Source organism: Ursus maritimus, unplaced genomic scaffold, assembly GCF_017311325.1.
Source record: "Ursus maritimus isolate PB19 unplaced genomic scaffold, ASM1731132v1 scaffold_34, whole genome shotgun sequence".
In the NCBI taxonomy this organism is placed as follows: Eukaryota; Metazoa; Chordata; class Mammalia; order Carnivora; family Ursidae; genus Ursus; species Ursus maritimus.
In genome coordinates, this window is record NW_024426008.1 from 29,034,768 (window position 1) to 29,050,621 (window position 15,854).

Below are 15,854 nucleotides of genomic sequence, written 5' to 3' on the forward strand. Positions count from 1 at the left end.
CCCACAGTGGCTCCCTGCTCAGCGGGGAGCCTGCTTCTCCCTCTGCCCCTCCCTGCTGCTCCCTCGCTCGCTCTCTCCCCCCCACTCTCTTTCTCAGATAAATAAAATTTTGGGGGAAAAAAAGAAACATAGGAATAGTGTGTGCCTTTTTCATAAGATCATTGGATTGAATGTGATTAAGTGTGAAAATCATTTCTGAAAGTATGTTTTACAAAGGCTGGCAGATAAAGCAAAGGGTCAGTTTAGCTGAACAGGTGTGTGGAAAGAGGTAGGGAGAGGTGAGGGTAGAAGTAGGTCTGCAGCGTTTCATGTAGTCACCTGACTTTGCAATGATGTTTCTCTGCAGTGCGTGGAGCGCCTTTAACTAGAACTTGTCACACTGGGCACCCATCCCAGGTCTTTTGGGGTTTGCCCTTGTAACAGGGCTGATAGGAAGGTGACTGGACATAACTGCAGGGGTGTGGTGGGTGAGGGGATGTATTCTGAGCCTGCATGAGAAGCTGCACACGGGTCGTAAGGGCACGGCTGGGAGGTGGGGAGACCTAAAGAACACTTGTGACTAAGGAAGTTAGAACATTTTCAAGTCTTCAGATAATTATTTCATTTTATTCATTTTTATTCATAATTATTCATTTCTGAGTAATAAATTATTCATAGAAAAGAGCATATTTCTTCCCAATATGAATTATTTTGTCTTCTTTCTGAAAATAATATTGCATGTTAAAAGTTTTTCCAGGGGACGCCTGACTGGCTCAGTGGTTAGAGTATGCGAATCTTGAGCTGGGGGTCGGGAATTTGAGCCCCACATTAGATGCAGAGATTACTTAAATAAATAAAATTTTTTTAAAAGGGAGTGGCTTTATTTTTTTTAAAAAGTTTTTGTAGGTTCTTACCAAACACTGTTATGAAATTGATACAAGATGTGGTAGTGTTTCATTCACTGTGCCTGCTGACCTTTCTGTTCCAGTGCAAGGAGAATGGTGCTTTCACGGTGCTCGCTGACAGCTACGTGCGGGAGGAGGAGGGCACGGGAGTGGTGCACCAGGCTCCTTACTTCGGTGCTGTGAGTAGTTGAAGCAAGCATGTCTATGGGAGGGGAGTGCCGTGGCCACTGCGTGCGTGTGTGTGTGTGTGTGTGTGTGTGTGTGTGTGTGTGTGTGTTGTGCACCTCATTCTTGGGCACACCATGGGGTCCAACTCTTCAGGCTCACTGCCCCCGAAGATGGGCTATCAGACTTACATCTGCAATTTCTTTTCACCCTGTGTTTATCTCGGAAAATGGTGAGCTAAACCCTGGGTGTTCCTGGGTATTTTGTCTTTCTGAAAGGCGTTCTGTGTTTGCACTCATTCATAATTTACTCTCCGTGCGCTCTGCTCTTTCCGGTGTGCAGTTCTGTGAGTTCTGAGAAGGGCGTCCGCTCACGCAGGCACCGTGACCGTCAGAGTGCGGAAAGCTGCCGCACCTCCCCTCCACTGTGCTCTTGAGCAGACGCTGTGGTGAGAGGGCAGAGCTTGACCTCCTCAAAGCTGTGGCTCATTTTAAATTTTGCCCAGAGTAATTTTTCTAAAAATGCAGTCCTGTTGATGTAATTTGTGTATGAATAAAATGCCCATGGGGACCTACAAACGCCTCTGGGCTTGATGGTTCTGTCAGTGGGAGTGAAGCTAGTCTTGTCTCCATCCAGTTTGCTTTCACACTTAACCCCTGCAGAGATTTTTATTATGAAAATCTTCAAATACACACAGAAGTAAAGAGGTGTTAGAGTAAACCCTGGTGTCCACGCCTTCCAGCTGCATTAATTACCAGCGTTTGGGAAGTCTGCTTCTTCTGTCTTCTGCCTCGTCCTCCCTCCCACACCTTCTCCACTTTGGCCTGAGGGCTCCCTCAGCATCCTATCCCTCATCTGCAGATACTTCCATTCACCACTGTGACTGATGCAGCCTTTTAGTGTTCCCACCATGCCACTGGTGTAGCCAGTAAAGTTAACGCTTCCGTAGGGTCACCTAGTACCTGGTCAGGATTCAGTATGATGGAAGCATTCTTCATAATGCTGTTCACTGGGTTTGAAGAGCTAGTCAGATTTTAGTGGTAATCATTTTAGGGTGAACTGGTATGATTGCTGCGCTGATAAAGAGAAAACTTCTTGGCTTTGAATTGTGGTTTAGGTTTTCCTATTAAAATGTGTTTGTCATATACTGGGTATGTTTGGGCTTTTTGTTTGTTTCTTAGGTTCCACGTATGAGTGAGATCATGTGTTACTTGTCTTTCTCTGATTTATGTCACTTAGCATAATACTCTCTAGTTCCATCCCTGTTGTCAGGAATGGCAAGGTCTCTTTCCTAATGGCTGAGTAATGCTCCATTGTATACACCACATCTTCTTTATCCACTCATCTATCAGACACGTGAGTGGCTTCCATATCATGGCTGTTGTAGATAACGCTGCAGTAAACCCAGGGGTGCAGATCTATTTTTGAATTAGTGTTTTCGTTTTCTTTGGGTGAATAGCCAGGATTGGATTTGCTGGACCATATGATATTTCTGTTTTTAATTTTTTGAGGAGTCACCTTACTGTTTTCCAGAGAGGCTGCTCCAATTGACATTCCCGCTGGCAGTGCACAGCGGTTCCTTTTTCTCCACCTCCTCGCCAACACTTGCCGTTTCTTTTATTTTTGGCTCTAGCCATCCTGACAGGTGTGAGGTGATACCTCATTGTGACTTAGATTTGCGTTTCCCTGATGACTGATGTCGAGCTTATTTTCACGTGTCTGTTAGCATCTCAGTGTCGTGTTTGGAAAACTGTCTCTTCAGGTCCTCTGCCCTTTTTTTAATAGGATTGTTTGCTTTTTTGGTGTTGAGTTGTATAAGTTCTTCATATGTTTTGGATATTTACCTTTTATTGATAGGTCATTTGCAAATATCTCCTCCCACTCAGTAGGTTGCCTTTTATTTTGTTGATGGTTTCCTTCGCTTTTCAGAGGCTTTTTATTTTGGTGTAGTCCCCGTAGTTTATTTTTAATTTTGAATCCCTTGCCTAGGGAGACATAGCCATACATATGTTGCTGTGGCCACTGTTCTCAGGAGATTACTCTCTGTGTTTTCTTTTAGGAGTTTTATGGTTTCAGGTCTCACATTTAGGTCTTTCATCCATTTTGACTTTTACTTTTGTGTGTGGTGTAAGATAGTCGTCCAGTTTCATTCTTTTGCATGGAACTGTCCAGTTTTCCCAGCATCATTTATTAAAAAGACTGTCTTTTCCCCATTATATATTCTTTCCTGCTTTGTAGTAGAGTAATTGACCATAGAAGCGTGGGTTTATTTCTGGGCTCTCTGTTCTGTTCCATTGGTCCGTATGTGGCTTTTTGTGCCAGTACCATGCTGTCTTGATTACTACACGTTTGGTAGGATACCCTGAAATCCAGGGTTGTGATACCTCTGGCTTTGTTCTTTCTCAGGATTGCTTTGGGCATTCGGAAGCTGTCGTGGTTCAAGCAAATTTTAGTATTATTTGTTCTAGTTCTATGAAAAGTGCTGTTGACATTTTGGTCACTCCACAATGTGGAGTGCATAGACTCTGTAGATTGTTTTGGGTAATATTGACATTTTAACAGTTGCATTTTTTTCAGTCCATGAGCACGGAATGTCTTTCCATTTCTTTGTCATCTTCAATTTCTTTTATCAATATTATAGTTTCCAGAGTACAGGTCTTTCACATCCTTGGTTAAGTTTATTCTTCAGTATTTTGTTACTTTTGGTACAATTGTAGATGGGATTGTTGTCTTAATCTCTCTACTACTCCATTATTAGTGTGTAGAAACACATCAGATTTCTATATATTAATTTTGCATCCTGCAACTTTACTGATTTCATTTATTCTAATAGTTTTTTGGTGGAGTAGAGTTCTCTATCTGTAGTCATTATGTCATCTGCCAGGTGGCAGTTCAACATTTTCTTAGCAGTATGGGTGTCTCGTTTGTTTTTGTCGTCTGACTTCTCTGGCCAGCGTTTCTAGTACTGTGTTGACTAACAGTGGTGAGAGTGGACATCCTTGTCTTGTTCCTGACTGTAGAGGAAAAGCTGTCAGTTTTTCACTATTTAGTGTGATCTTAGCTGTGAGCTTTTCATATATGGCCTCTGTTATGTTCTTATGTTCCCCTGAACCCACTTTGTTGAGAGTTTTTTTCACAAGTGGGTGTTGAATTTTGTCGAATGCTTTTTCTGCATCTTTTGAGGATCATAGAGTTTTTACCCTTCATTTTGTTAATGAGATGTATCATGTTGATTGGTTTGTGGACACTGAGCCATCCTTGCATCCCCATAGCGAATCCCACTTGATCGTGGTGAATGATTCTTTTACTGTAGTGTTGGGTGGAGTTTGTGAATATCATGTTGAGTGTTTCTGCGTCTGTGTTCACCAGGGATACGTGTGTGTCATCTTCCTCCTCCCTTAGTGGATACCCTGCTGTATACGGGGGTCTGCGAAATAATGGCTGGAGAAGATGATGTAATCCCTGTCCAATTATAAGGCTCTGGGATTCTCTGAATGGTCCTGAATTAACTTCAGCTGAGAGGATAATTAAAGCCCATTACAGTTACATGTCAGAATACTGAAGCCTTCTCTTGTAGGACGACTATCGGGTCTGTATGGACTTCAGCATCATTCAGAAAGACTCTCCTCCTGTGTGCCCTGTGGATGCTTCAGGCTGTTTCACGGCGGAGGTGACAGATTTCACGGGACAGTATGTGAAGGTCTGTGTCTCTGTGACAGGGAAAGGTGTGAGTTTCATCACACTTCTTTCTTTAATCAGCTTTTTATTAAATAGCTTCCATATCTGGATTTTTTTTCCAGGAAGTCGGTTTTGTTTTGTTTTGTTTCAGCACATTAAACCAGAAAAGATAGATATTATCAGCCACATTCTAAGGGTCGGGCATCTTCAGAGGAAGCACACTATAGTTTCACAGGTGGGAATCAGTGAAACTAGGCGCTGGGGGCGTCATTGCTGGTGGAAGACTCCACTCCCTCACATGGTGTGGAAACACGTAATGAGATACCTGCAGTTAGACTGTGCCTCAGATGTGGACTGATTGTTTTTATAATACATGTGTTATTTTTGCCTTTTATTCATGGTAGCAATATCAGAATATCAGATTGCAGTGATATACGTAATTCTCTTGTGTTACTAAGTATTGCAGGATTTTTAATGGCTAAATTTTTATTTTTTAAACAGGATGCTGACAAAAACATCATCAGGACCCTGAAGGAACAAGGCCGACTTCTTGTCTCCAGCACCTTCACTCACAGTTACCCCTTCTGCTGGAGGTGAGAAAAAGCGAAGACGTCCAGCTCAAGCTTCTAGCCTTTGGGGACACGGTAGCATTTTTATGCTTTATGGTTAGCGTAGAGAAGCTGCCCTCTTGAATTCCATGAGTGTGTTGTTAACGGTTTCCTCAGCAGTTGTCTGGGAAATGTCGACATGTACAGGTGTTTTATGTCGGGGCCACATTTCGTTAGGATGAGATGTATCTCTAAAATTTCCTGTTGGAACTTGGCGAGAGAGAGAACACGACCCAAGTGAGAACACGAGATCGTGCTGTGAAGACGTGCGTGAAATTGGAATGCTTGCAGCCCTCAAGTTTGTTCCACATTGCCTCTTTGCGGAAGTTGATGTCCTTTCTCAGACGGCTGTCACACACCAGCAGAACCATGTTTTTTTGTTCTTACAAGCTTTTGCCTTCTTGGTGTTGTGAAGGGAGATGACCAGTACCAAGGACGTAGGCATTAGTGTTTGCAAAAAAAAGGCGGGGGGAGTCATTAGCAGAAGGCCAAATAGATGGGGGTGATGTCAGTAAGAAACGGAAAGTCGGTCTTACGTGGGTGCCTGCGTACGTCAGTCTGACCAGCCGCGTGCTGCGTGTGTGCTTCCCCAGGTCAGACACCCCCCTGATCTACAAAGCGGTGCCCAGCTGGTTCGTGCGGGTGGAGCACATGGTGGAGCAGCTCCTGAGGAACAACGACTTGTGCTACTGGTGAGCAGTGAGCTGCGTCCCGTGTTGCATGCTCACGCTTCTCCCAGCTCACAGTAACTTAAATAACAGGATGAGAAGGCCTGTGGAGGGAGCATTTTGCCTTTGTCTCAGCCTTAAATAATACTCATTTTCAGGGTAAATGTTTGTTCTTGAATATACCTACGGAAGCCAGTTGTGCTTCCTGCTTTTGATGTGTGCTGGGTCCTAGACCGTGCCGATGAGCACTGCTGGGACAGAAGCCTTGCTCTCAGCTGCCATGTGACCACAAGGAGGTCTTAGCCCAGCCTGTGGAGCTGAGTGAAGTGAGGCTGGATCTGCGTGTTACAGGAGACTGCTTTTCACCGAGAATCTGAGGGTGATTCTTCTGCAAGAACCCACCCTGACTTAAAAACTGCATCTCATTTTGGAAGAATGGGGAGAGTTTTAAGGCAGTGAAAGGAAAGGATTATAAACTATGAACTATAACTTTTTTCTTTCTTTCTTTTTTTTTTCTTTTTTTTTGAGAGAGAGAGAGAATGAGCACATACACACGAGCAGGGGGTGGGGAGGAGCAGAGGGAAAAGGAGGGAGAGAATCTTAAGCAGACTCCACACTGAGGTGGCTCAATCTCATGACCCTGAGATCATGACCTGAGCGCCCCAGGAACAAGCTTTTTGTACTTTCTAGCAAATTGACCCTCATGTCTCAAGAAAAAGCAGTTTTTCATTTTTATTCCTAGGAGGCTCTTCAGTTGCCCTACTGTGTGACGTGCTGGATGTGGACTATTAGGCTGTGGCCTTGTGAGGGTGCAGACCTATAAACAGACCTTTGTTATATAGGGCACAATGGGGGTACCTGAAAGAACAGGGGCCAGGGGTGGGGCCAGGGGTGCCCTAACTCAGCCTGCTGCTTAGAAAGATTTCCTGCAGAGCTGAAGCTCAGAGGCCATGTGACTAGTCCCGGGCACTTGAAGCTTTGGGGGAGGGGAAGAGGGGGAGGGAGGCTGCAGGGTGAAGGTTATCATGGTGGAGGGATGGCACGGGCCAAGGAGTTAGGTGAGAAGCTGCATTCTAAGGAATGAGTTCACTGCTGGAGCCTAGAGTGCAACGGTGGGAGATGGCCCGTGAGCCTCAGGAGGCAGCTACCAACCAGCCACCTGTAGCCCCGAGTGTTTTGTAGGTGCTGGGAGCCCATGCTAATGAGTGTCAGGAGCCGTGTCGTGTGGATGCCGTGGAGACTAGGTGTGAGCGAGGCCAGGCTGGCATCACAGTGACTTTCGAGGGCTGTAGCTGTCCCCTAGCTGGGGCGCAGTGCAGGGAAGCGCGTGCGCTGTGGGGTTCCTGTTAGAGCGTCTCCTGGGGTGATTTCACGATGGTTCCAGCACTGTGCGTTTGCTGTGCTGTGCGCACACGAGACGTCCTCCTGGGAGTGAGTGTAGCATCTCTAGGGCAGTAGGTCCACAGAGCATGCGCAAAGGTTTATGCAGCTCTGATGTACGGATTTGCATACTAACGTTCTCAGGCGTTGGCTCTCTGACCTGTTTATTGCAGGGTCCCAGAGTTTGTGCGAGAAAAGCGATTTGGAAATTGGCTGAAAGATGCACGTGACTGGGCAGTTTCCAGAAACAGATACTGGGGCACCCCCATCCCCCTGTGGGTCAGCGATGACTTCGAGGAGGTGAGACAGGGCCACGAGTTCTCGTGGTGATTGTTGCTGAAGCGCTTCGTTTGTACATCTGGATGTGGTTTCTTTTTTCTTCGCCCCTTTCTTATTTCTTGTGTTCCTCTTTATTCCTTCCTGGAATTTTATAAATAAGAATTTGGGAGGTTTCTTAAATTTATTTTTACTTTACTTTTATTAAATAAAATTTTTTAAATCTCCCTCTGTGCAAAAGTAAAGAATGCAATTTGTATTTTTCTCAGGGAATCCACATGTTGAATTGTTTTTCTTCTGTTGCTCACCCTTTTTCTCTCCTTGTGAGTAACTGGTGATCAGGCCTGAGAGTCCAGACCCGCACCAAGTCATAGCATGTGAAACACCACCCCCCCACGTGGCAGTTAAAAGGGAAGGCTTAAAAAACATTACCAAAGCATTGCCAACCTTGAATTTATACAATCAAGTGACTGTGTGTGTAAATACGTATACGGGTCTATAGATGTACCCCCGGCGGCTTCTGTCCACACAGAGACTGTTAGAGCACAGGGACCTGAAAGGTGGCAGTGAGGTAGCACAGTCAGGCCTCCCAGGACTGAACTGCAAGGGCGGAGGACATGGTGTTCCCTAGATAGCAGACGCCCCAGGCGAGAACCCACAGCAGCTCCTGCTGGGGCTGCCCCACCGTGTGGACCCTGTCAGGGCCCCAGCCGAGCTGAGGGCAGGCAGCCTCCTTGCCTGGACGTAACCCTAAGTGACGTCCTAGGACCACGTTGGTTGGATCTGCTCCATGCACAGTCATGTAGTTCTAGCTTTGACTTGGGAAGATTCCAGGTGCAGGAGCCAAATTCCAGTGTCAGGGAGAAACTGAGATGCCGCAGAGTCACAGTCTAGGCCTTGCACGTACACTGGTTATACCAGGCAGAGACGGGACCCAGTAAGCCCTCGGCAGGTGCACGTAGTGGAGCCCGCCCACCTCTTCAGTGACCTGCAGTCTTTCGTGAGTGTAGGAACCACCTTAGTGACACTGTCCTGAAGGTCAGGTTTCTAAAACTAAGTGTGAATGCTGCGTAAATTAAAGCTTTGGCTCTGAGGTTCTCTTGCTTCTTCACTTTGCTTTGACAGGTAGTATGCATTGGATCGATGGCAGAACTTGAAGAACTGTCGGGGGCAAAGATCTCTGATCTCCACAGAGAGAGGTCAGTTTCTGAATGTTCGATTCGCTTCCGTTCTGTCATTCGGAGAGCATCGACATGGTCTCTGGAGCAGGTTACGGAGCTACGTGTAGGAATCAGTACTGGTTTACTGAATTACAGTGTCAGTGACTCATGTCATGTTGAGGAAAGGAGGCCTCTGTCTTTGAGTTGGATGTGGGGCGACTGTGGTATAAACCCCCCCAGACTGAGCCCTCCTGGTGCCTCGGAAAGCCTGTGATAACTGCCAGTATCTCTATTTGCAGATGCGTATGAGATCTCGTCAGGCCGTTGTATTTCCTCTTGGCAATTAAACTGCAAGTTCTTTCGTGGTTAAAATTAATAGAAGTGGCTTTGCTTCGTTTCTTAGCATTGACCATTTGACCATCCCTTCCCGCTGTGGGAAGGGAGCGTTGCACCGCATCTCTGAAGTGTTTGACTGTTGGTTCGAGAGCGGCAGCATGCCCTACGCTCAGGTTCATTATCCGTTTGAAAACAAGAGGGAGTTTGATGACGCGTTTCCTGCAGACTTCATTGCCGAAGGCATTGACCAGACCAGAGGATGGTATGTTCTTATTCTTTCATTCATTTTCCTGATTCGGTTGATTTCGCAGGTATTTCACTGAGTACCTAGCATTTTATCAGCTGGGTGCTGGAGAGATTGTGTCAGACAAGACAGGCTCTGCCCCGCACCAGGAGGTGCACTGTCAAAGTGTCTTTTGAGTTGGGATATCTCACTGCAGTAAAACTGTGGTTTTAGAGTTTGAATTATTTCATTTGACATTTCAGAATAAAGGGGTTTGTTATGCTCAAAGATTAAGTGATACAAAACAATACATGTTTGTAGCTTATTTTAAATCATTTACTCAAATGTTCACTGCGTACTTACGTACGAGGTAATGGTTTGGGTACTGCAGATTTAAGGGTGGGTTGGAAATGTGCTCAGAGGCTAAGGCTAGCCTTAACAAAGTTAACATTCTGAAAATCCAGACTGGTAGAAAAAGACAAACCACGGTGGGGGAGGGTTTCGGCATTGGTTCTGTTTGGTGTCTGGTTAAAGCAGTGCCGTTATCTTCTGAAGTAGGGAAGGTGTGGTACCTTCTCCTTGTGGATGAGAAGCGTGCCTCGTCAGACTCTAACTGCACCGTGGTCGGTGGTGATGTAGATGTGTGAGGAACGCTGGTGTCGTCGTCCGTTTGACACTTGCAGTAGGCACCACAGATGGATGAATTCCAACCTTAATGTTCCACAAGGTGCTCTTTTCAGCGTCAGATCCATGTTTCTTTAGGAACAGGTCCAGAACCCTTCTTAGGGGAGGCCAGATGCCTCGCCAGTAAGTTGTTTTTCTGAGGACTGGTAATGTCTGCTGGCCGTTAACAGTCCTCACGTGGGTCCATAGGTGCTCACCGCCTCCTATCCTTCCCCCAGCCTTGAGCTGCCTGTCCTAGCAGCCAGGTCCTCCTGACCTGCCTTCAGAGGAAGGGATGTCAGTCCGTGTCCCATCATGTTCTGGGGGTGCAAAACCAGCTTGGAGAGGACACTTAACTCGGGTGGCTGCATGGATGTGGTAGAGTTGAGCAAACACCCTAGCTCGCAAGTCCGCAGCATCCGTGATAGCAGGTGGAGCAAAGACATCGTCTGTGCTCCTACAGTCTCTGCCTCCTGACTTCTGGGTGAGAATAACTGCATCTTTTGTCATCAGACTGTCCCATGTGACCTTGTGCTAAGCCACACACGTCTCTGGATTTGCACCCTGGCATATCTGGAGGTCCTGACAGGCCGCCCAGCACTGTCCCTCCCCTGCCTTTTGGCTGCCAGCTGTCTCCCCCGAGGACGGCAATGATACTGTCCCCCCCAGGGTCAGTACCTCATTTCAGGCCTTTATTAGCTATAAATCACATTTTATTTTTTCTCACCTGATTGGTGTGCGGTAGATCCTGTGTGATTTTTCAGCCCACCCCAAATGATTCTAATGTGTTATCAGATTAAAAACCTTTGCTGTGAGTGATTATTAAGAAGTGTAACTGGTCTAAAATAGAAATTCAGTCCAATAAATAAGCACAGACTTCTTTTTCCCTGTGCTTAGATTCCTTTTCTGTTGTTGCTGATCTGTTTCACCATGGGTTTTTTCCAGGTTTTACACCCTGCTGGTGCTGGCCACCGCTCTCTTTGGACAGCCGCCTTTCAGGAACGTGATTGTGAACGGGCTCGTCCTGGCAAGGCAGGTGCATGCCCTTGTGTCATGGCTAGTCCCTGGCCCTGGCAGCCGTGGTCTGGGTGGATGTAGCCGTTCGTTTTGAACACAGGAACTCAGGATCGCCCCGGCTTTGTTCCTGCTCTTCCCCTTCTGTCTGCTGTTAACACTTCTCGCAGCTCTTCCTTTCCATCCCACCCCACCCTGCTCACTTCTCGTCTCCAGTGTGGGTCTCTGCACACCCAATACCCCAGGGGGAAGGGCAGGTTGGGAAGCTGGGGGCAGGGGAAGTGTGCGTCCTGTGATGCTGCTGGTGGTAAGACAATACCTGTCATGGAGGGCTGGCCCAGGTGCATGTGCCTGTAACACTGGTTTCATGTGTGCCCAGTCCTTTAGGAAGATTTTTGTTAACCTCTGTTTAACATGAGGATGCTGTGGGTTCTAGAGGTTTCCGGGATCATAGGGAAGTCGTCTTTTTTCCTTCTACTGCCTATAGTCATAACAGAAAAAACACAAATTAATAAAAATAAGAAAAAAAATGTATGCAGTTAACCTGCCTCATGTCCTGTCCGAGGGAGGACGGCCCCCTGACACCATGTTGTGAACATTACACATCTCCTCTCATCAAAGCCCCAGAACTGTTTGAGATAGGTTCTCTCCTTTTTCTTTTCTTTTCTTTTTTTTTTTTTTTTTTTTTAAGATTTTATGTGAGAGAGAGCGAGCAGGGGGGAGAGAGAAGCAGACTCCCTACTGAGCAGGGAGTCAGACGCAGGGCTTGATCTCAGGACCCTGAGATCATGACCTGAGCTGAAGGCAGACGCTTAACTGAGCCACCCAGGTGCCCCGAGATGGGTCCTTGCCTTACCTCAGTTTGACATTTGCAGAATTTGAGGTATAGAAAAATGAAGTAACTTGCTCAGAGTCACCCAGCAAATGATGGTAACTTCATGTTTTATACCCTGGGAGTCTNNNNTCAGCAGTCTGCTTTTGGGGGTTTCTCTAATTGAAAATTTTACTGAATTGAAGATTTGCATGCAGTTGTGAAGCAGTAATAGAGAGCCCTTGTGTGCTTTGCCCAGTTTCCCCCGAAGGTCTGGTGTTTCAAAACTGGCGTAGGCCACCACGCCCAGCTGCTCACACAGCCCCAGTCCTCCTCAGACTGCGCTTCACGTGTACTTGTGTGCAGCTGTGTGCAGTTGCACATACCTACCACATGTGCAGGTCCCTGTCCACCAGCACAGTCAAGGCACTGGACTGTTTCAACATCCCAGCAGCCCTCTTTTGTCCTTCTGTAACCCCCCCATCCTTCCACCCTCGCCCCCAGCCCCTGACAACCACTAATCTGCTCCCCATCGCTGTAACTCTGACGTTGCAAGTACGTGATGTGACTGGAATCACACCACTTATGACCTTAGGGACTGGCTTTTCCGCTTTTGCACTCAGTGGAATCCTGGAGATCACTCAGGACAGGTGTGTCCTCAGTCCCTTCCTCCCCGTGGCCAAGCAGTGCTGCGTGGTGCGGGCGACTGCAGCTGGACCCCTCACCTGCTGAATGACAACAGGGGGTTGCCAGTGGCTGCTGACTATGGATAGAGCTAGGAGCTTCCCTTACAGGTTTTTGCATCGGTACAGCTTTCCATTTCTTTGGAATAAATGCTGAGCCTGTGTTCTTTACTTCTGCACTAACTCACTGCGGAATTCAGAAGGAAGCTCACAGGTGTTAACAGAACAACCTATTGTGCCCTTACCCCACTTGCATTTCTGTACCCAATTGGCAGATAACCTGTAACTATGTATAAAGATAGGCCATGGTGGGGGCGCCTGGGTGGCACAGCGGTTAAGCGTCTGCCTTCGGCTCAGGGCGTGATCCCGGTGTTGTGGGATCGAGCCCCACATCAGGCTCCTCCGCTGTGAGCCTGCTTCTTCCTCTCCCACTCCCCCTGCTTGTGTTCCCTCTCTCGCTGGCTGTCTCTGTCTCTGTCGAATAAATAAAATCTTTAAAAAAAAAAAAAAAAGATAGGCCATGGTGGTGACTTATTTAATTGGCATCTCCCTTTTGTTTTTCAAGTGATGGTCAAAAAATGAGCAAACGAAAGAAGAATTACCCGGATCCACTTTCAATCATCCATAAATATGGTGCCGACGCCCTCAGGTACAGGCCAGTGCTCTGCCCTGTGTATAATGTCCTTTTTATGTAAGCTTCACTTATTCTGTTAATCGCGATCCTTACATTTGGTTCATAATTAGCTTTTTCAAACTCTGTCTGTCTGAACGGGGACAGTCACATTGGTGTGGTGTTGGCTCCAGACCCTCAGGGCGGTTTCTCAGTGACCAGCATGTGGAAGCCCAGAGGTGTTGTGAGGCCCAGGACCTGTGTTGCTCCCAGGCTGGCTCCTGGGGTTTCTGCCTCACCCCCCCTGCCTGGCTCTTCATCTGGGTGGCCGTTTATTTCATTTCTACGCCTGCTCCTCAGAAGAGCCATCTGAGGGTTATTCATGCTAGAGCAAATGAAAGTGAATACTGAAATGCTTTTAGAGAAGTGTGAGCCACGGCTTGAAATGTTAGTCCTCGTCATGCCCATCGAGTGTTCGGGTGGAAAGGAGCCACAGTGGTCTCACTCTGCAGCCTCCTGCTGCAGATGCGGAGACCCACATCCAGGGTCTGAGCCCGAGCACTTGCACAGCTGCCTAGGAACAGTTAACGGCTGTCCTTCCGCCCCGTTAGCTGTAGACTGCCCCTCGGCACTGCTGACAACCGAGCCAGATAATTCTTTGCAGTGGGGACTGTCCTTCAGACGTTTAGCGACGTCCTGGCCTCTTCCCTCTGGGAGCCTGTCTGTGCCGGCAGAGAACTCTCGGCTGTTCCTTTTGTGAATCCCTGTGCCTGCGTGTGGTGCCTGGGGAGGAGGCCCTGCTGCCCCGAGGCCCACACTGACTGGCACGGGGCGTGCTTCTAGGTTGGTCGAGTGCCATATTTTGATATGGGGTTATGTCTCCCCTTTATTATTCGCTGGGTCTCTTGCACAAAGTTAGAGCTTTGTCAGTTTTAAATTGACCATAAGAAGAGTATTTGTAATTCTAAAAACGCTAATAAATAAAAAACGGTAAGTTTGGTGTTTGCAGTGTCAACGTGTCCAATAAGGGTACTTGTTTTAATCTGTGTACTCCTTTTCCATGTAACATTTCTCCTCATCCAGATTATATCTGATCAACTCCCCTGTGGTGAGAGCAGAAAACCTCCGATTTAAGGAGGAGGGTGTGCGTGATGTCTTGAAGGACGTGCTGCTCCCTTGGTACAATGCCTACCGCTTCTTCATCCAGAATGTCCTGAGGCTGCAGAAGGTAGGGGGTGGGGTCCCATCTCGCTGGGTTGAGTTGGGTTTGCTCAAGAGCATGGGTGGTGCTCAGAGCCATTGCGGGGGAGGGAGGGGACATTGGTGACGGTGCTGGGCTGACTCCGCTGGCCTCGGTGGGACACTGGGGCCTCTCCTGTAGAAGAGCTGCCTGGGAGGGTCATTCGTTCCCCTGGTTGCCCTCCCCTCATGGAACCACGCTGACAGGGGTGGGGGTGAAGAGCCCACCGCTCCCAGGGAGGGGGCACCTGGTAGAGGCTGCTGCAGCCAGTGTGTGAGGCATCGAGGTCCAGACTCTGACAGTGAGAGACGTCCCACTGGGTTGTTGGTGGGGGAAGCAAGGGTGGTGTATGTGGAAGTGCCTGCTGGCCGGGGGGGCACCATCTGAAAACCTGTGTGCCTCATCTTTCGTTTTTATGTCCAATGCCTTACAGTAGAATCGCTGTGTACATTACTGTTGACTAATCGTGCAGCGTTAATCCTTCCTGGAAATGGGCTGGAGGCCTGAGCTGTGAATGCCATACTTGGGCAGGCTGGCTGTTCGCCTGCCGCCGCCTCTGGCTCGTCTCCCAGTGTGGGCTTCTCCCTGTGAGTTGAGGAGGCAGGCAGTCTCCCCAGCTCCTAGTGTTGCTCCTGCCTTTGTTGTCACCACCTCTAGGGCAAGTGGGCCTCAGACGGTCCCCACAGGCCTCTGCCAGCGTGCGTCTCTGGAGCACTCGGACACCGGCTCCACCATCAGGGTCTGGGATCAGTGCCGGAGTCAGCACGGCCGCCGCCCCCCAACCTGGTGTTGCTGCTGCACGAGGGGGGAAGGTGGAGTGGGACAGAGCATTCCGGTTAACATGGACAATTTAAGCAGAGACGTTCATTCTTAGTGCTCGTGTTCAGTCTGTAGATAATCGTCCAGTCTTAGCCAGCTTTACGAGCTTTCCTTCAGTGGGTTCAAAGTAACTAAACCCTACACTTACAAGATTTTGGAGTATTTCTCAACTCATCGTCACTTTTGGTACAAAGGAATAATTTTTTCCTAAATTCTGTTTACAGCGGTCAAAAATGTAATGGATTAACTGAGGACTTAATCCCAGGTTTAGAGCTTATTTGGAAATATTGCTGAGAATCAGAAATTTAAATTGCCCGTGGAGACTGGGGTTTTGTGGATTGCTGTTGTGGGCTCCTTTCAGTTTAAGTGGCTTAAAGAGTTCATTTCTGTACAGTAATTTCCCCTAAGCATGCAGAATGTTTTAGTGATTGTCCCTTTCTAGGAGGAAGGAATGGAATTCCTCTACAATGAGAACACAGTTAAAGGAAGTGCCAACATCACGGACCGGTGGGTCCTATCCTGCATACAGTCGCTGGTTGGGTTCTTTGAGACCGAAATGGCAGGTATGACTCTCTTGGGCCATCGTCCTGGAAATAAGAATTGTTCTCTTTCTAATTACCCTTTCGATACTTAACT

The 15,854-nt window shown here is 47.6% G+C and overlaps 1 protein-coding gene across 1 annotated transcript in view; it reads left to right on the plus strand.

Annotated features, from left to right (window-relative positions):
• IARS1 (isoleucyl-tRNA synthetase 1) overlaps positions 1-15,854 on the plus strand; it is a 64,242-nt gene that overhangs the window by 25,170 nt on the left and 23,218 nt on the right. The window contains exons 10-20 of the mRNA XM_008690857.2: positions 968-1,063; positions 4,627-4,749; positions 5,229-5,320; positions 5,929-6,027; positions 7,557-7,683; positions 8,785-8,858; positions 9,223-9,417; positions 10,987-11,073; positions 13,115-13,198; positions 14,243-14,387; positions 15,661-15,781. Coding sequence (XP_008689079.1) covers positions 968-1,063; positions 4,627-4,749; positions 5,229-5,320; positions 5,929-6,027; positions 7,557-7,683; positions 8,785-8,858; positions 9,223-9,417; positions 10,987-11,073; positions 13,115-13,198; positions 14,243-14,387; positions 15,661-15,781 — 1,243 coding nt within the window. The remainder of the gene's footprint in view (positions 1-967; positions 1,064-4,626; positions 4,750-5,228; positions 5,321-5,928; positions 6,028-7,556; positions 7,684-8,784; positions 8,859-9,222; positions 9,418-10,986; positions 11,074-13,114; positions 13,199-14,242; positions 14,388-15,660; positions 15,782-15,854) is intronic.